Here is a 20,806-nt window from a genome sequence, read left to right on the forward strand (position 1 = left end):
TGCATCATGGCCCTGGCTAAAGATCTATAGAAAGAGCTGTCTCTAGACTTGGCAGTCACTGAAGTGCTAGGTCTCTCCTTCCCACATGTTTTCTCTTTGTTTTTAATAAATCAAAAAGGTCATAACCCTGAGCCTAAGGAAAAAGACAATTACTGTCAAAGTACTGAAATAAGAGAAGGCCTTAAGTGACTTACGTGGTCAAGCTTTTGGTACATTTGGAAACACGCACTCTGCTGATCAGATGATGCCTCCAGGCCAGCCATCAGTGCAGAAGGCAACTTGCAAATAAAGCATTATTCTGTGGGGGATTCTCTGTAGTCTTTAGCTGCTATCAAGTTATCAGTCACTTATGGCTCAAAAGTGAGAGAGCCTGTCTGGTACAAAGAAGGAAAATGAAGCCAAATAAAAAGGAGACAGGGCTCTCTGTTCTTCCCTTTCTCCTGGGAAAAAGGAAGTTCAGACCTCCTTGTTTACCGGATACGACCTGTGGAAAAGTATTTAAGTACATGTATAGCCTTCAGCATATGCTAAAATCCAACGCTTGCAAAGAAAACACTGCAATATAGACTTAGCTTGAATGATAAACTCACTGTTAAAAGCACATGCTCTTTGAAGAGGCATTGTTATGGCTGGCTGTGTGTTTACACACTTTGCTGAGCTGGGCTTTGTCTGGTGGCACAAGGTAGGACTTTGTGACGTGACAGGGCCATACCTTTGCACTGTAACTGCGCTGATTTCACAGCGATTTAAATAAATGTTATATGTTGGTGCTTTTGTGAACTGAGGCTCAGCAGGCAGCCGAGTCTGAAGCAATGATATGAAGAGGTAATTTTGGGGCAATTGATATGTCCCAGTCCTCTGGGCCCTCTGTGAGCAGCACCAACACCAGCTGTCTAAACTAGATGTTCACTGGTTATCATGCACTGAGATGCCAGGAAGAGAAATTAAACAGAGTTGCATGTTACTGTTGTCCTGACAAGAAAACTGAGGTAAAATCCAAAGAGAAAAAAAGTACCTTGTCAGCTGCTAAATAGAAAGAGCAGAGGAGTTAAAAATAAAGGAAAAATCATCTTCTAGCATCACATAGTGAATACTGTCCTCTAGATTTAGGCCAAAAATCTAAGTTTATTGAGAAAAAAAAAAAACAGAACAAAAAAAACCAACAAAAATTAAAAAGAAGTGGAAAATACTGGGAAGGGGGAACTAAAAGAGGTTTTATAGGCAGAATATAGCATGAGTAAGCTTTTCATATTAAATTTTTATTGTCAGTAAATACACACATATGTTCTCTTTCAATTCCTGTATTTCCCTGGATTATTGAGATATCTCTCTCAGTGCTAAGAAAATAAAATGCAACCAAACATAAAAGCAAAATTAAGTAGTCTAGTTTTATTATCCAAGTGCAGTGAAGTATTGAAAATACAGAAAAGGGAAAAGAATGCCAAGGGCCTGTTTCCTGCAAATATTTTAAGTGCAGCTTTTTATGCTGTTGAAGAAGCCTTGTTAATATTAATAGCATGTTAACATCATCTAAAGTCGAGGTTCTTTTTCAGGATTGTCAGCTATTTCTTAAGGTTTTAACAATTTGAGAATTTTTAGCAATTTGAGAATCTTATGCTTTCAGTGAGACTAAAGTATGTGTTATAAACAGACATCTCTATATTATAATTTCTTCTTTAATATTTGACATTTTCAAAGACAGGAATCCCAGATGGGTCTTGAAAAGGCATCTTTAATAAAGTGTAGATTGTTTAGTAACATCTGAATGAAATGCCAAGCAATTTGATGGGTGAAATTAATGTAGTGAACCTGATAAAATGATTACTATCTTTTTCCCCTATCATTAGTTCTAGAAGAAAAAAACTGCTCAGATCCTGGTGGCCCACTCAATGGCTACAGAAGAGTAGTAGAAGACACTGGGCTCTTGAATGGACGCTATGCAAAAATTGGCACAGTCATTGCTTTCTTTTGCAACAACTCGTATGTTCTTAGTGGCAATGAACAGAGGACCTGCCAAGACGATGGAGAATGGTCAGGGAAGCAACCAATCTGCATAAAAGGTAGTTTACAAACTTTTTTACCACAACTCACACAAGCTGCTATGTTTTTACTGGATTGTGTTTAATATCATTTGCACTTGACAAACAATCATTTTTGCTAAGAATAAGCTGTCTGGCTGATACCTGATACTGAGCTTGGTAGTTTGCCAGCTCTACTGGCTGCTATACTCAGACAGAGAAGATGCCAATGATTCCAGAAGATTCCATCTTTAAACAGGGAAAGGAATGTTCCCTAAGACTCTTATTGTCCTCATTCTAGGATTGAACCTGCATGATATCAAAATCAAAGAAGATCAGGTGGGAATTGAAATAGAATGAAATAATTGTTTCATGAGACCATTAACAATCAGTTGCTGTCATAGGGAATAGCTGTCCTCTCACAATCCTTTTAAAACACTGGGACCAGTCATGAGTGCAAAAGGCAGGGCCTGTACATTACAGCCTTAAAGACATGATTAAATTATCTGTATTCGTCAAAACACTGAATCACACCTTTAAATTGTTTGCTGAAAAGGGAATTATGCTCTTGACCTGGAGCTATTCTACTAAGTGTGTATGAACCCCTGAGTTAGTGAATGAATGAATGAATGAATGAATGAATGAATGAATGAATGAATGAATTTGGGCTGGGGAACTGCTAAATTCATTTTATGAAAGCAATTTCTTGACATATGGATTTTTGTTTAAACTGAAATGGTGCTAATATAAGGAAATATGTGTCCCCTAGGGAATTTGCTTTATTGTGTTGTTTTAGATGAAAATAATCTCTCCCTGCAGCATATAATCATCTGTGGAAAGCATCTTTATTGATGCTTACTGTGATACTGACATAATGGTTAACATATAAATCAATCACAAAGAACTAGATATTGTTAGATTACACAGAGCACAAGTGCTCAGGCATACAGATAAAATCCATCCTGGAAGGCTCCTTTCCTTCCACTCAGGGCAGCAGGAAAGAGATCCTGGCAGAGTTATTTGAACTGATAAACCTGAACATTTTATCTTATTCTTAAAGAAAGTAAATGGAATATGCAAAACTAGAAATCGTAGATCTCCTTTCTGTTATTTTATGCATATTCAAGTAACTTCAAGGGGCTCCTTTGAATCAGAGCCTCCAATTCCTTCTATGAGTACACAATCAGATTCTTAGAAGGCCATAACATCCTGCCGCCTTTCTCGGTATGCCTACTCACTGGGATTAGCTGTGTGGGGCTACACAGATGGAAATTAGGTATTTTAATATATAATTCCATTACTGGAAAAGTTTGCTCTGATACAAAACCATCAGCCATAGTGGTGCAAGTCTGGCATTCAGACACACTGAATGGTGTAAAAATCTTCCTCTTCCACTGTCTGGAAGTCCCAGTACAGAGGATGTTCAGTAGCTTACACTGTTGTAAATGGGATAGACCTTGTGAACTGTGGAGAAATATTTTTCCAAGGCTTTAGGTTTTAGATCTATCTTTATTTTAATGCACGTAACTTAACTGCCTCTTTTCTTAATCCAGTCCACTATAGTTAGTGAGAGGAAAGGTTGGAAATGTGTATGAACCATAGCACTTGAGCTGTGAATGTGAAAAAGTACTGTGCAACATTATATTTTTTCTAGCCTGCAGAGAGCCAAAGATCTCTGACCTGGTGAGACAGAAAGTGCTTCCAATGCAGGTTCAGTCAAGGTGAGAATGCAATATCTCAACTACAGTTTAAAGAAAAAATGTGATTGCTTTCCCCCTCCTCTCCTTTTCACTCCATGTGTTTAGCCTGCCTGAGCAGCGATTCCTACAAAACCACTGATAACTGAGCAATGCTGAGAGGGGAGGTCTGATTAAGCACAGGTTGCCAGCTGCTGGAGGCAGCCAGGAAGAAATGCACAGATAGCGATGGGCAAATTACAGGATGATGCTGGAATTCTGCTCGCAAGCTTGTGATGGACTATGAGAACAGTCTAAGAACAGTTCCTTGGGGCTAGTGATGTGTGTTAAAATATGAACATGTGCCATCTTAGTGCACAGGGAGAGCACAAGGAGAGAAGAGAGTATAGCAGTGCAATCTGCTCCCAGTAAGTTTCACCATCCAAAGCAATATAGCACAATTTATATAGGCTGGGCATGAGGGAGAGGAGGAAGTAGAGTAGGAGGAGAGGAAGGAATGAAAGATTAGACCCTTCCTGGGCTTACCCTTCTGATGATTTCTTGAAATAAACCCAGTCTGAATTAGTTATATTGCAATGTTCAGGTTCATTTTCGTCCAAGTAGTAATTTCTCATTTCAGGGTTATTTTTGAAGTACATGACTCATTTAATTTTAGTTGCAGTGCAAGAACTGTCCTCATCTTTGGTCTTAAGAACAGTCATATCAGGTCAGAATAAAGGTCCAGCTCAAGCCATAGCCTGTCTCTGGCAATAGCCAGTAGCAGGTGCCTAGAGAAGATTTGAGGAACAAGGCAAGCATATACTTCCCAATCGCTCTGCCACTCTCCAGGTCTGTGATGTATGATTGTAGAGATGGCCCTGAGAAGCCGACATAAGGCTTTAGTAGCCATTAGCAGATTTTTCTCCCTTAAATTTCTTTCTTAACTTTTGGATACAGGTCTTGTTAGGCTAAATGTTTCAGATATGAATACCGGCTGTATTGAGAGCATATACATGCCTCCCATCCATAAGATGCCATGAGATATTGGCATCTCATGGTTTTTTGACTGTTTTTAATCCCTTGAAGTAGAATCTCCATTTGATAGGTCAAGAGTGAGGCAAAATCTGGACTATGCAATATTGCAAGTCACCTGTGAGTTTGGAATGGGACCCTGGCAGACTAAGTATGACCACAGCAGCTCTCATCCTTCTTCCAAAATCCAAGAGACTTGCCATTGCTCTTGTTCTTAGTAGTTTTACTTTCCTATTATGTATCGCCTCACAGATTGGATATGATGGAGGTGCCTGTGTCTTGCTGTGATAAAAAATGAAATCATCATGAGAAAAAAAATAATGTCTTTTCTGGATGTAGGCAATACCAGAAATCTCAAGGGAAACTAATTTCCTGCTGCATTTTTCAGACATGAAAAGGGTTTTTTTGTAGATGTGAGCTTTTAAGCATTAGAGCAAGGGACTCATTCTAAATTATAAAAATTGAAGTATGACTGGAGTCAAGCTTATGGTCCATATCTAAGCTGGTGCATATATTTACTTCTTAATTGTGCGCCCTGTTTCAGCTAATCAGTACAATTTCTAAGTGGAAGCTTAGCGATTATGAAATTATAAAATCTCTGTGGTGAGACAATTATCTCTGTTAATTGCTAACTCAAGCAACTTTAGCAACATCATTAATCTGAATCAATTCCTAATACTGTCTATTAAAATACTCACTAGAGAAAAGATGTGCCTAGCTCCCCTCTACTGAGAATTAATTACAACAATGCCAAATTCAGGTGTGATTTCTTTATTTAAAAAATGGTATCTCAGTCCTTTTGTGAGTGGAAAAACTTCCACATTCAGAGGCAACCGATTGCAATTCAGAAACTGTAAAATGAAAAAAGAGACACAAATAGGATATGTACAAACATATGTGTAATTATATATGTGTGCATACATATGTAAATAAAATAGCTGGGATGTAGATGGGAGTATTGCTAAACTATGCTGGAATGATAATTTTTCCTTATTCTTTCACAAGAAACGTCATATGATTTTAAATGATACTTAATACAACTGGTGATACAGTTATGGTAATGATTCCTTTTATAATATTATAATGATTGTGTTCTTTGTGCCTTGAAACAGAGAAACACCTTTGCATCAACTTTACTCTTCTGCATTCAGCAAGCAAAAGCTTCAAATCTATCCAACCAAGAAGCCAGCACTGCCATTTGGAGAACTGCCCCCAGGGTACCAGCACTTGCACACTCAGCTCCAGTATGAGTGCGTTTCTCCTTTCTACCGCCGCCTGGGCAGCAGCAGGAGGACTTGCCTGAAGACAGGAAAATGGAGTGGGAGAGCCCCTGTGTGTATTCCAAGTGAGTCTCCAAGGGAAAGAAATGTGCACATCTCTTGGGTGAATGAGGGAAAAGGATGTGTGTTCATCTTAGATATTTAGGGAGTCACAGCAGTGTAGGCTGCCTATACTTTCAGCTGGGAGAAAGGAGCAATAAAGCTTGAAGGATATATGTGTCTTTTTATCCACCAGTAGAACTTGAGCAGTTGATGGTAAAGTGATCAGGCTTTCAGCACTGTAATTTGCCATTAATTTTTCTACTCTTTTATTGAGCAAAAGGTGTAGTGAGTCTTTCTCCTGATTTGAAATAGCTTTCCTACTACCACTTCATGCTTTTCTGTATTATTTACTACAAATGGGATTTTTCTTTTATTTGTATACTTTGGCACACAGCTGACAAAACCATCAAAGTTTAAGAAATAGAAGGGAGAGACTGCAATTTTAAAGAGGCTCTTCCTTTAATAAACCCTGCTAAGGAAGGGTTCATATTACAAACTGTAAGTCTACATAAAATCTTATGCAGAGCTAGTGCACAAAGCAAGTTAGGGTAAGAATGTCAAAAGATTTGGTAAACGCCACTACTGACATCAAGCAAACTGTGAAAAGTAGATCTTAACAATAGACAATTTTTTATTGTTCTTGTTTGTGGTTTTACTTTGAGATCATATAATATATTTTGAAAAGTATCATGTTCAATCTCTCTCACTATGGACACGCACACACTCTATCCCAGAAAAAGCTTCCTAAGGGAGACTAAAAAATGCAACCATGCAAGATAACTCTTTCAACTGAAGTAAACCTTTCATAATATAAGGGATTTTACCCCAGGTTCAAGCCTGGATAACATATTCCTACAACAAGGCAGAGCTTTTTATTTTCCCCAGGATGATTGTTGATTTAGATGCATTTGCTTCAACATTCTTGTTGCAAGACAAGTCTGTTCTTATAGGCATGAATTGGCCTGTGCAAAGATTCATGCCAGGGGAGGCCTCACAATTACACTGTGACTGCCTAGGATGAATTTTAGTGCACTGATGGCTTTATGGCATTTTATGATAGACAAGAATCAGGGGTGTTCTTTCCATTTCTTTGTGCGGTCATCTCATTATAGTGCAGCTCAATAAGGTTGTTGTGAAAATTCACCCAGTCAAGTGCTAAACCCACATTCCTACTTTACCCAGGAATTCAGATAATAATGGAAAACTTGACTATTTTTTTAAAGTTCTATAATTTTGCAAGTCAGAGACAGAGGCTAATTAGACAACTGTCCTTCATACTCATCATTGCAGTTTAGTTTCTTTTGGCACATCCTAAGAAGGAATCAAGAATAATACTCAGATTCTTTCAGGGAGAAGGTGTTACCTACTTTTTGCTTCATGTTTCCTCAGTCTGTGGAAAAGCAGAGAACATCACCCTTCAGAAGGCAGTGACCTCTATGAGGTGGCCATGGCAAGCAGCCATCTATCGCACAGCCAGTGGGGTGAAGGAGCACAGCCTTCGGAAAGGGGCCTGGATCCTTATCTGCAGCGGGGCCCTGGTGAACGAGCGCACCGTGGTGGTGGCAGCTCACTGTGTCACTGACCTGGGCAAGACTACTGTTCTCAAGACAGCAGAGCTCAAGGTGGTTCTGGGCAAATTCTACAGAGATGATGACAGGGACGAAAAGACTATCCAGAACCTGCGGGTGAGTAAGTCCAACAGGAGTGAAAAATGATGAGCACAGGTAGAGGCTGATCACATCTGTCTTGTATGGGGAGAAAAAGTTCAGCCTTTGGGCAATACACTCTTCTATCTGCTGTTTTTTGAAATGCATGTGTAGATACTTCAGTGCCATGGCACAAGAAGGGCACATGCTGCAGTTCATTGAATTCCTCGAAGCTGTCCAACTAATATATTCACCCCTAACACAAAACATTAAGAAAATAGCTCAAGTTCTGTGGGCCATAATGTCTTGAGTGATATTGCCAGAAAAAAGTAGAAGAGATGCCAGCTACTGTCAAAATTGATTAGCATAATTTATGAGGGAAACACTTGTGCTCTAAATCCTGGTGATGCCATGAGCACATTTCACTTCTCAGCCCCAAGGCCGTACAGCTCTAAACTGAAAAGAAGTTTATGTCTGACTCCAGCTCCAAAAATAGCCCCTTGGGCTCATCAGAGTGATTTGCTTTTTTCAAGTAGAACTAGAAAGACTGAAGTCAAACTGAGGAGAAATACAGCAAATTTGGGTATGCACGTCACTTTTTGGGGGGAACTGTGGGGCCTCTGAGTTAATTAATGGATTTTATCCAAAATATCATAAATAACTTGGTTCTTTCCCTCCTGACCCCTTTTTAATTTCTTTCTCTAATCCCATCTTTTTCATAATTTTCCTGTAATAAAATATATTACTTTTTTTTACAGTATTTCCTGATAGGAATCCTATCTGTTCTTGTAGCATTTCATTAAGGAAACAAGCAGTAAAGGTTTGGCCCCAATACTATGTAATGCATTGCAAGTACTCTTTTTTGGTGGGAAGTCAGTTGCAGTTCAATAAGAAGGTAACATTTTAGTTCAAAGCCCTACTCCCATCCAAATTCCACAGGCTGAAGGTATCATGGCAGGTAAAACCTTTTCAGTACACAGTAGAAAAACCTGAACTGCATATTAACTCCCCATTTTGCTAAAAAATGTCCTTGACTGCTTTTGAGTAAGAAGGGTTTCATGCAATAAAAATTGTCCTGAAATCCAAGAGAAAAAAAATGTCAGAAGATGCTTGATCCGTGCATGTTTCTCATTTCAGTGAAAGAACACCATAGGTGGGGATAGAGGAGAAGTATGCAAAATAAACTTACTTGTATTTTAGTAGTATGGAAAGAGGGCTGCTGACTTGCCATTGCTGTTAACCCTGCAATTCTTCCTACTCTGTTTCCTCTCCAGATTTCTGCCATCATAGTGCATCCCAATTATGACCCCATATTACTTGATTCTGATATAGCTGTCATAAAACTCTTGGACAAAGCCAGGATCAGCAGTCGTGTTCAACCCATTTGCTTGTCATCTTCTCATGACTTGACTTCATCTACAGAGGATTTAAAGATAATGGTTACTGGCTGGAAGGTATTGGCTGACATTAAAGATACCGGATACAAGAATGACACAATCCGCATGGGAGTTGTTCAGATGGTGGATTCCCTGTTGTGTGAGCAACAGTATGAGGATAATGGGATACAAGTCAGCATCACTGACAGTATGTTCTGTGCCAAACAAGACCACACAGCCTTTTCTAATATCTGCCCTGCTGAGACTGGTGGGATTGCAGCCATAACTTTGCCAGGAAAAGCATCTCCTGAGCTAAGGTGGCACCTGATGGGATTAGTGAGCTGGGGTTATGATAAAACTTGCAGCCTAGAACTCTACAGTGGCTACACCAAAGCTCTTCCCTTCAAAGACTGGATTGAGAAGAACATGAAATAAAAATCTGAGTCTGAAAATGTCATTTTTTAATATAATATCTCTCTCAGTCTCTGCTACTTAGGTTTCTCATCCCAGTGATGAGACATATCTGGGATAAGGTTAAGGCAGACAGCCTGGTAATGTGTCCTAGGATCAGATATTTCATCAGGCTACTTTTACTTAACCCATGACAGAGGGTCTTGGTGCATGAGAAGTTTTGCCATATTTTGTCTGTCTCCCCTGGTGGGAGGATGATGCTTTGCTCCTGAGTCTGACATGCAGAAACAGGACAGTAAATTCTGTCTGAAATTATCCTGTAGTGTGGAGTTCCCTGGAGAAATTGATGGTGAGCCTCTCCCAAAGATCTGTGTGACTGAGTGGATTAAGAGTCTGGAAAGAGTAGCCTGCATTCATCATGACGGATGAGCTTGTTACGGTATGTGCTGTCTGTATTGCCATAGTACAATGTAATCTTCTTCCCTCCCAAGTACTTTACACATTTAAATAAACCATGGTTTGTTTTTTTAACCAACATACTCATCATCTGACATTATTTAGGTCCATTGTTGCTTTATCTGTGTCACACTAGGAACTCTCTATTGCCCTTGTCTCTTTGCATATCACTCTCACTTGGGACTCTTCAGGAACACTAAAAGGCAGAATCAGCACAAAATTCAAGGACTATATAAAAAACAAGGTTTTTTTTCTTAATACACCCAGTGCTGCTCTTGTACATGAACCACTACAATGAAATGTACAGAGGTGTTCTCTTTCACCTTGTATTCTAAAGAGATGAAAACACAAACCAGATTTTAAGTACACTTTTTCCAAGTGGGTTATTTCAAAGAACGACTAAAATCTCAGGAAAACTTTCAGTTTCCATTAGTTCCCATACATTTGTGGTAAAACTACTCCTCTGTAGCTCTTCAGGGTGAAGAATAATGTCCAGGTCTCACACTTAGCAGGTGCTTTTTTTGAACTGAGGCTGAACTGTTTGACATCAAAGGGTAATGTTGTCCAGGGAGACACCGGGGTGTCCTCATGGTCCTTAGTCACTGCTCTTTCACTAAACCATTCTCTCTTCTCTATTCAGTCATGGCTAAAAATTAGGGATTCATCCTATAAAAGTTGGGGAGGAGAGACAGTAATGACTGTCTTCCATCAAAAATGATTTCTTAATAAGTCATATATGACACCCTGGAATTTTTAGGACCTTCAAATTACTACAGTGTCCGAACAAGCTTACAGCAGTAGTTAGATGTGAAGGCTGGGAATCTGATGAAAAGATTTAGTGCTCTTACAAAGAAGCACTCAGAACCTGCAGTTGTGTTTCTCCTATTGCATGGCTATGGCAACTCTAAGTTAGCAAGTCTGATTTCAGCTCTGATTCTCTGATGCTGTAAAATCTCATTAAGAGTTTCTACCCACTCTTGAATCTAAAAACTGCTGCTAAAAGGACTATTAGTATTGGACATCATTCCATGTAATTTATTTTTTATTTCCTTGGCAGAAATACTTATTGTGTTTTGCTTTTGCACTTTTCTTGTTTTCACTGGCAATAGGACCACATGATGTTGCTTAAATCAAAAAGTTTAAGGGCTACAATCAAAGTATATTGCTTCTCTTTATCTTTTTTGTCTGTCTTCTCCTGCCAGGAGATTATGCTTGGCCGAAAAACTGCATGGCAACAACAGCAACAAAAATCCTGAATTAAATGTGAAAAACATTATGTGTTTCATTCCTCTGCCGGCAGGAACACATGCCAATGAATGTGTGGTACTCCCCTGCTGACAGAATGGGTTAGAGGAAATTAGGTGTCAGTTTTGGAGAAGCACAAACTTGCAGAAAGTCAGCATGTGTTTCTTCCTAACACTAATGACAAAGAATGAAATGAGAAAGCCCTTTCATGATTACATTAAACGAGAGTTTCTACACTCTAAATAATTATTGTATTATTTAATGGTAAACAGAAATCATAAAGACCTGTGAGCTGGTTGTCTTCTCAGTTATGACACCATGACTGCATTGCTTTCCATAGCATTATTGCTCTCCACTGTTACAACCGAGAGAGACAAGGTCCTAAAAGCTTTTCTCCCTTTAGGATTTGCCCAGTCCAAACAGATCTGCAAAAGTCTGTTTTAATTCCAGCTTTAGACTTCACTCTTCTCCTTTTACTAAAGATCAACCATATTTTAGTATTTACTGATCCTCTAACTGCTCCTCAGTGTTGATTCCCATCCCCATTTGGCTTCAAATCACTCACAGACCTGGCAATGAATAGCTGAAAGTTTCTGGGCTTGGACAGCAACAATATAGCTGTTCACTGGCTGTATATCACACAAAAGTACATTCTTGAACAGAAACTTGTAGGAATTCATGGAATTAAAATCTCAGGAGGTTGCTATAGCTGTGTATGCACAGCACTATTCAACTCCTTCATTCTACAGTCATGACGCTCTTCAAAGAAAGCAGAAGCAAGAAAATAGCCAGACACCTCTCAACCCCAGGACTCAGATTTTAGCACATTCCTTTACAGAAGGAGGATGAGGTTGCAGCATTTACTTCTATTTCTGGACCTCAATCATGTTTGAATCCTTGATTCAAATCTGGCTATCTCTAAATGCCGACATAATGTTTTATTTCTCAGGTTGTATGACGTACCTATTCACATGTATAAGTGAGCAGTCCTATCAATGTATTCAAGCACCTGTACCACATCTAGTATTCCCAGGAATTAAAAGCCAGCTTGTCCATCCTTTCTGTCAGGCTTATCCACAGCAGTTTCATGTTCACAGATGGAGCAGAATTATGCAGGAGTTAGCATCTAATGCCAATAACAAGGAAAAAATAGGGATGTTTGAAAAAAAGCAACCTGTGACCTGGAATTGCTAATCCCTTAGATAGCTTGGCTCTATTTTTAAGATGTAGAACTATTTCAAACATGTCTTTCTAAACAGGTGAGGATCTGTGCCATCTGTTGGAGAAAGGGTGTGAAATAGCACAAGATGGATAGCAGCTCATTTTCCCTCCAAGGAAAAAGAGCTGTGCATTCTGGAAAGGTCATAAGGATATTGCTATGGAAAGAGGAGAGCAAAACACTCTGCATTCTTATTCACTCCAATGAGTGTATGTTTTTCCTTTGTATGTCTTTGGGGCTGCACCATACTTCCAAAAGCCAGGGTGCTTAGCTGAAAAATAGCACTGAAAGGAAATTGACATATTGAAATAGAAGCTCTTTTTAGGCACCCTCAGTGACTCTCACAGAATTGCCCTTGTAAATGGTTTCCATTGAAAATCTACGTCCATGGTAAGAGTAAAAAAAAAAAAAAAAAAAAAAAAAAAAAAAAAAAAAAAAAAAAGTGTGTATTTGATTAGGACTGGGGATTGCGTGATAGGCTGCATCCTGCCATTTTTTAAGGGCAAGTAACTGGAATTGTCTTGGTCGCAGGAAAAGCATCCCGGGGGAGTGGGAGTGGTGCGGAGGGTCAGACAGGCTTGCTCAGCTGTGCAACCCCTGCAGCCTCCCAGCTCCTTATCGTGTTGGGGGGCTTCCGCATGGCTGCTGGCTTTCTGTGCCACCTCCTCGGTGCAGAGGGAACGAGCTGTGGCAGAAATGTTTGTTCCCTGTGAAACAGGACATCAGGTTGGTCAGACTTGGATGGAAAGACAGCACTGAGGTTGGCGGGCAGAGCCTCAGCCGAGGGAAACGGGAGCGAAGGTGTGTGGCAGTGTCTGGGCGTGACACGCGTGTTCTGTGCCCCCGCACCTGAGTGCGCGTACTGAACAGGACAAAAGCTTCCTGCCCTACGCTGCAAAAATGTCCCGGGCAGCCCCCGGGCCCGGGTCCGCCGGGCCGCGGCCACGCACGGCGCCCACGCCGTGGTGGGGCGGGGCGGCGCTGCGGGGCGAGGCGGCGGCGGGCGGCGCAGGTAGGGGCGCGGGGCGGGCGCGGACGAGGCGTGGGGAGAGGCTGCGGCCACGGGCGGGACGGCGGCGGCTTCCCGGGGCCGCGGCGGTGCGGGGCCGGGCCGGGCCGGGCCTGGGGGCGGCCGGCGGCAGGTGGGGCCCGGGCGCGGCGCCGCGCGCACCTCCCGGCAGGGGGCAGCACCGCCCCGCGCCGCACCCTGCGCGTCCCTGCGGGCGGGGGCCTCGCTCGCCGCGGCCCCTCGGTCCCGCTGCGGCCGTCAGCGAGCCCCGGCCGTCCCGGTGGGACAGCGCGGCGCGAACAAGGGCTGAGCGGGCCGGGCCTCCCGGGAGCCCGCTGCCGCCTCGGCGCGGCGAGGCAGGTGCCGCGGCTGCGGCGGCACAGCCCCTCGGCAGGGCTGCGGCACTCCGCTGCCGCCCGAGCGCCGGCCCGCTCGCCGGGGCACGTGCGGGTGTGAGGCGGCAGCCGGACACGAGCGGGGCTGTGTGTGTATGTGTGTGTGTGTCTGTGGGATCGCGCCTTCCCGCGGCTCCCGGCCGGCTCCCCCGAGTCCCGAGCCTGCCCCGGGAGGCGGTGGCGGCCGCGGCGAACGGGGCAGGTCGCGGTCGGCGGCGCCCGGCCCTCCCCCTGCGAGGGGCTCGCCGCCCCCCCGCTGCTGCCAAGGAGCTGTTGGGGGGGATTTATAGGAGTAACAACGGCTCGTGATGTCAGCCCGTGCCTAAAATAGAGAGGGATTGACTGCAAATCCACGGCTCGAGGGCTAAACCTTCCAATCCAGCCTCAGCCAGCGCCGCGCCGATGTGAAGTCGCCCCCCAGCTCTCGCACACAGCCGCGCAGACACGCACACGCTCCCCGCGGCGAGGGGAGGGCGCCGGGGATCGCAGCCCAGGTGCCAGCGCCTCCTCGCCCCGCCGGCCACTGCTGGGCGGCCGCGGCGCAGCAGCGCCGGTCCCCGGGGCACCGAGAGCCTGCTCTGGGACGGCGGGGTGGGGGAGAGCCGAGGAGCGGAGCTGCCGGATCCTCGCCCTGCGGAGCCCCCAGGATTACAAGGAATTGCGTGCTCCTTCCCAGACGTGAGCGAGGGTTATACCAAAGAGCCAACCTCCTTCGCGCCCTGCTGTCCAAATTAATCCCTTGGACCCTTGAGAAGACAGGGGGTTTTTCGGAACCATGGCATCGACAGAAGGGTGAGGGGGACCATCTCTTGGGTGGGAGGAACGGGAGGATGGGGGAGATGCCCGGCATTGTTCTTTTGGTAACAGAGTTTCCTGTCATCTGCTTCATTGTTGATCCTTGCCCCTCGCCATTCCCTAACAGAATAATTAGGGAGCGAGAGGAAACGAGAAGCAGACGATCCACATATAGAAAAGAGCGAGGGAAAAAATTTCAAATATGAACCACTGAAAAGGTCTTGGTTTTCCTCCCATCACTTCTTTATTTAACCCCTGGGGGGCAGATCAAGCTTAAACCACCTGCCTGAAAGAAGAGTACAAATGAATGGCTCACTCAAAAAGGAGGGTGAAGCTTCTTCCTAAATATAATAGTAGTAATAATAATAATAATAATTAATATTATAATTTCAAAAATAATCAAAAACTTGTCCCCCCCAGCCATCCCTTCAAAAGGCAACAAACAAATCCAACTTCTTGAGGAGTTGTGCAATTTTGCAGTTCTGTGCCAAATGCGTTAAAGTTCTAGCAAGAGAAATGCTGGGAAGGGCAAAGGGTTCTACAGGAGGCTTTAAAGAAAAGCAAACACAGTACAGCTCTGGTAGCGTCCCTTGGAAGAAAACCGTTGTCCCTACAACAGTTGTCCCTACAACTCCTGCCAGGACTGCAGGAGTCACCCGCTTCATCGCTCTGAAGAGGCAGAGGGCTTGTTCAGTTTACAGACTTGCAGGTAGTAGGAAAGAAAAGAAAAGAATTCCTTGATCTCTGCTTGCCCTCTTATAACACTACCTAGTATTAGACTGCGTTTAGTGTGAGCCTCCCCTTTATCCCTGGATGTTGTCATGTTGTATCAGCATGATCTGCTCAGGATAGGACTCTCTAAGGACAGAGTGCAAAAGGAAGCTCTGTTTATATTGCCTTTGTGTCTCTCAGGCTAAAAGACTTGCTGAGCTGATTTAAATAACCCAACACATGTCTGGGAGGATGTGCACACAAGTGTCCCATTACCTGGTCAGAAGAAGAAACTGGCTGGCTGTGCAGTGGCCCCCAGCAGTTGGCTTGGGAGGAATGGAAAGTTAGAAAGTATTGGTTTGGGTTGCTTTGGAAAAAGGACAATCCCCCAGTTGATCAGAGGACAAATCTGTGAGGCTCTTCTGGCTTTTCTCAGGACTGTGACAGAAGTCATTAATTTATCATTTGGTATTGCCTTGCCTTTTCAGGGGCTTTCAGCACTGAATTTGTACATTTTTGTTTTGGTGGCAGCCCAACAGTTTAATCTGCCCTATGTAGCATTTCCTCTGACAATGAAATCACTTAACTAGATACTGTCAACAAATGATCAGAGCCATGAGGAAGAAGCTCAGAGATGGAAGAACCAGCCTAGGGTTGCAGCTCTGTCCCTTCTGTATCCTTGGATTATCCCCACTATCACTCTCCTCTGGATGGTGCGGTCATCTACTGTTTATATTCCCACCTGAGATGGCTGTGCTTGTTTTGGACCAGTGGTGGAAGGTGGAATCAGTTGTACAAGAGTTTAATAAGGGGTGGCTGTGTTAGAGAGATCTGTCAACTTCAGAAGAAAGGAGGTTTTAAATGTGTGTATAACGAGAAGTGCTTTTAGAAGAATTTGACTGAATAGGCAGGCTATGAAAGATCAGAGTGCCAAAACCAGAAAGGCTTCAGTAGATGCATGCTTTTGTTTTCCTTATGGAACAGAGCTAAATTGTCAGGGTGAGAAAAGAAACGAGTTTAGGCCTTGTTTTCAAACCTTGTAGGAAATTTACCTAGACTAAGACAAACTGAAACAGTTGTTTGATATGATTCAGTTAGTGGTCTGTGACAGCTGAAGGAGGTGTGGAAAAAGAAGTTGAGTGGGAAGGATTTCAATTGTCAATCCGTATTTACCAGTAAGAACCTCTTCCAAAGCTGAATTCTCATCTTTCTCTCCCCTCAAGTGAAAAGCTGAGTGTAGAGATTAGCTTTCACTCTGGCATAAAGGTCAGCAAACTGAGGCACCAAAAGGATCATCATGGAAAGCGAATATTGACTGGACCTTGTTCAAGAAATGCTTTCCACCAGCACTGGCACAATGTGAGAATGGTAGCAGAAACACTGCTCTGCTTGCGGCAATGGGCACTATCTCAGGCACACACAGGTACATGGAGAAGGACCTACTGGTGGTGGGAACAGAGGGATACACTCCAGATCAATATCTAGTTGCTCGTGGGATGTTCAGCTAAATATGTTAGTTGAGACCAGGAGTATATAAAGATTTTATTTTGTGGTGACAAAACTGCTCCAACTACAGTCATTTTTGTAGTGACATATTACTCTTCTAACAGGAAAGCTTATGTAAAATCTCCAAAGTGAGGATGTCAGGTGTGTGACAAGGTATTTAATGAACAAAAGGCCCTGAGATATACACACAGAGGAAGGTAAATCTGTGTTCCATTGTTAAGAAGTAGTGGTCACTTACAGCCAGGATTTGCTATGGCAGATTTCCTTGCCTGTGCCTTTCCAGTCATTATTTTCCTTTTCTTTCAATGTCTTATTTGGTTAAGCTTATCCACGTATGGAAATTTGCTGAACAAATCTTTCTGTTCCAAGAGGATGGTCAACAATGGGGAACTTTGGTTGGAAGAAAATGAGAAAGGAAGTGTTTAACAACACGACAAAATCAGACCCATGTGTCCTCTGGGTCTACCTTACTGTAGTACCATTTAGGGGGATTTTGGTTTACGCTGTCTGTATCTTGAAGTTTTAGTCTTTCTTTCACAAAATCCCCTGATACATCTCAATACTAAGATGCATTTTTGGTGTTTAGCTGGTGCTGAAAATGGAAAATAGCCTGTTCAAGGAGGAAGGGCTAGCACCAAGTATGGATACAGTGCAAGGTTTCTTGTTTTCATGTTCCGTTTAAACATCCTCAGCTGACCATGACTGCAGGTGGGATGCTCCTGGGAGACCTGACCTTCTCATCTGTGCTGGCATCGCCTTTCATGAGTCCTTAGTGGGGTTCAAAGATCCCAGGACATGAGTTCATACCCACAGACTATGGTGTCTGGTGTAGGGCTCAGTACGTGGTGGGTTGATCTATGGAGATTTACCAAAGCAGAGCATTTCAGCATTTCCTTTGCTTTTACAGGGTCTTGATAGGACCTAAAGGTTACATAAGATTGACTGATCAGTTGATACCCATGCTTGCCTTCAGACCTTTGACCACAAAGTCCTTGCTTCACATGGTGTTATTATTGCTCTTATCTTTCTCTTTAGTCTTACTAAAGGAAAAGAATAGAGTACCTTGATACTGTTCTGTTTTGTTGTTCTTGTAGTTAAAAAAAAAAAAAACAACCTTCCAGAGTGCGGATTTAGATACTCTAAAAATCTGGAGATGTGTTAGTATTTTGTATGCCTCTAAAGAGTGGGAGTTTCAGGTGTGAAGTTTGGATTAGGGTCTGCTCCTTCAGGAATATAGCCACTAGGAGACACTATCACTGCATCTATAGAAGCAACTTAACCAGAGGTAGAGCAGGTGTGTGAGCTGGGAGCTCAGCCCTCTGGCAGGTCAGCCTCAGAGCAGCCCCGTGCCTTTGGCTGGGCAGCCCTTTCTCAGTCCAGGGGGATGGTTAGGGAGTCAGCGTGGGCCAGTGGCCATTCCCAGTGGGCAGTTTGTTGTGATCACCATATTTTGCAGAGGTTCTTAATACTGATGTGGGCTCTTCTACTTCCGTTGGTCTCAGTTCCGAAGAGCCGTCCCAGGGAAGGTTTATGAAAAGCACAGAGATGTCACCCCTTCAAATTTCTGAACAGTTAACAGCCACTTTTGTGTGTCTGTGTGTGTGTGTGTGTGTGTGTGTGTGTGTATGCACCCTGCTACAAAATAAATCAGTGAAGTGGAAGAGCATGAAACATTACTGTGTTTGAATAGACAGAAGTCTGGGTGATTGCTTAGCGTCATGGTTTGATTAGTGAAATAGTGCTTCTCAGTTCTGTGTGCACTTAATATAAATGGTGTTTGTGTAATATGAAATGGCACAAATGCAGTGCTCATATTCTGTTCAGCGTAGCAGATAAACTGCATGGTCAGTACGGAGATCCCTGCCTTGGTATTTGACTTTACCAATATCTCACTTAGAAGGAAAGAAACAAACAAAAAAACTTCATCCGAGGTCCATTCCTCCTCTCCAAACTTGGTTGTTTTTACATTCTTCTATAGATACTCTTATGTTTATCTCAAGTTGCTCAAGTTGTTTCTGGAACGGCAGTTCCATCATCAGGAGTACTGTTTGCCTGTGCGAGGAGATCACCAAACAATAAAAGTTTGGTCCAGACTAGAGTGCATATGATTTGATTTCTCCAAAATTAGCCATAGCTGTGGAACTCCCATTGGTTTTATACTAGCTGTAGACAGATGCTTATTAGTCAACATAAGTTGACACAAGAGGCACAAATAATAAATACCTTACTGACATAAAGCTCTGTGAATACAAGTTAACCTGTCAACATTTTTTGAACAAATTTGAACATTAAGAATTAATTTACTACACAGGATTATTTTTTTAAGTCATGCAGCCGTGATGGTTTTGGATCTTGAAGCAGGAGTCATAAGCCATTTGCTGCATTGTCAAGACAAAGCCTGAAAGGGAGATTGCCAGCATGTATTATTCACCTAGCCTGGAGACAACATGACACACCTAGGTGAGTCAGGAACACTAACTTGGCGTTTCATCGTAGGGTTCAGGCACCTACATAGGCGAGTGGGTTTTCAGGATCTGCCACAATATGTACAACAAGCACACCCACGCATTTCTTGTCATCTGAGTTCTTATTCTGTAATTTACCCACAAAATTCCTCTACATGGAAACTTGAGGAATTATTCTGGCACAAATATTTAGATACTTCAGAGGATGAAACTTCCCAAGCGCTCTCACTGTTATTTTTATGCAGGATTTGATGAGCACCAGCATAGGATGGAGATGTTTTACCCTATGCTCTTTCTTAGACATTTTGTGGGACAGATGGAATGAATGTAGCTTGGTAATTAGTCATATCAGCTGTGGCTCTGACCTCATTTCACTGTTGTCAATTGCAAATCTCTCATCAATTTCAGTAAAAGACACTTAGGCTTTGCAGAAGATAACTCATGATCCTGAAATGACACGATAGTTCTCATGGCCCCAACCTTCAGTCTGGCCTTGAGATACGCTTTCAAAAAGAAGTTTTTGCCTAGACAGTAACTCCATTTTTAGCCATATTCAGATCATTTTATAGACAGACAGGGATTAATATGTTTCCTATAAAGTCTACAGGTACTTATTTATTCTGAACTTTTTGGAAATAGCAGATTAGAGTATTGGCTTAGATATATGAAGCCTGAAGGGAGATTGTGCTTCCTTAAAAAATGACTAAAGTCTTCAAAAACCATGTCTTACCATAGGTTTCTGTGAGATAAATACATATGTACAGCCTTCTCTGTTGACATACATGTAGATGTTTGTGTACAATGCACTAAGAAGTCAGCATACAAAGCAGTACTGTATTGCTGTACTAGCAAATTATTGCATTTAATTTTCTCTTCATTTTCTTGTTTCCCCTTGATCTACAGGCTGTCCCAATGAAGACTGCTAATAACTGTAAATTTGTGAGCAGTGGGTCACAGTTTTTCAGCTTAAAAAGACTGACATTAAAACTCTGTCCTCTTGCACCTGTGTGGCAGTATGGTTGGCATGTGGGTTCCTTCTTGGTGTAGGTGACAGTGGGAATGCTGGGACTCTGTGTGGAAGGACATGGATCCCACACTAACTTGAGCCTGCAGCACTGGGCTGTCTGTGCAGAGTTGTCTCCATACCGAAGCAGTCTGTGCATGTGAGGGGTGTGGGGCGAAGGCGCAGTGCTAACAAGCGGCCCTTCATCTTCAGTGCTTTCTCATGTAATACCTTTCCATTTTCTGTGTGATTTAATTCTCTTCTCCAGCAGAATGTGTTACAATGCCTGCTATTTTGAGCAATTAATTGTATGGTTTCTTGAAAACACTGGCTGGATCTGTCAAATCCATCATCTCTGTAATCATCCATCCACTAATAAAACTCCTCTCTTGCCAACTCAGTACGTTTCACCCAATTTTAGCCTCCAGCTTGTTACTTTAAAATGCTATTACCAGAGGCATACAAGCAATAAAAATAAGTGTGCTTTTATAGGTTTAATCCTACTTCTGTATTAATTTAAA

The 20,806-nt window shown here is 42.6% G+C and overlaps 2 protein-coding genes and 1 long non-coding RNA gene across 4 annotated transcripts in view; all 3 read left to right on the forward strand.

Moving 5' to 3' along the window:
- The window catches only part of PAMR1 (peptidase domain containing associated with muscle regeneration 1), a 55,977-nt gene extending 45,959 nt beyond the window's left edge, over positions 1 to 10,018 (forward strand). For both annotated transcript variants that reach the window (XM_010406675.3, XM_019285797.2), the window contains 5 exons: positions 1,848 to 2,060; positions 3,673 to 3,739; positions 5,839 to 6,071; positions 7,438 to 7,733; positions 8,969 to 10,018. In XM_010406675.3, the coding sequence (XP_010404977.3) occupies positions 1,848 to 2,060; positions 3,673 to 3,739; positions 5,839 to 6,071; positions 7,438 to 7,733; positions 8,969 to 9,505 (1,346 nt within the window). In that variant the 3' untranslated portion in view covers positions 9,506 to 10,018. The remainder of the gene's footprint in view (positions 1 to 1,847; positions 2,061 to 3,672; positions 3,740 to 5,838; positions 6,072 to 7,437; positions 7,734 to 8,968) is intronic.
- A 4,114-nt stretch (positions 10,019 to 14,132) lies between these two features.
- SLC1A2 (solute carrier family 1 member 2) overlaps positions 14,133 to 20,806 on the forward strand; it is a 90,163-nt gene continuing 83,489 nt past the window's right edge. Inside the window, exon 1 of the mRNA XM_010406471.3 lies at positions 14,133 to 14,597. Within this exon, the coding sequence (XP_010404773.1) occupies positions 14,581 to 14,597 (17 nt within the window). The 5' untranslated portion in view covers positions 14,133 to 14,580. The remainder of the gene's footprint in view (positions 14,598 to 20,806) is intronic.
- Positions 16,746 to 20,685, forward strand: LOC109143677. Its single transcript, XR_002043983.3, has 2 exons — positions 16,746 to 19,277; positions 20,186 to 20,685. It is a non-coding gene; the product is annotated as an uncharacterized LOC109143677 (long non-coding RNA).

Source organism: Corvus cornix, chromosome 5 (genome assembly GCF_000738735.6).
Source record: "Corvus cornix cornix isolate S_Up_H32 chromosome 5, ASM73873v5, whole genome shotgun sequence".
In the NCBI taxonomy this organism is placed as follows: domain Eukaryota; kingdom Metazoa; phylum Chordata; class Aves; order Passeriformes; family Corvidae; genus Corvus; species Corvus cornix.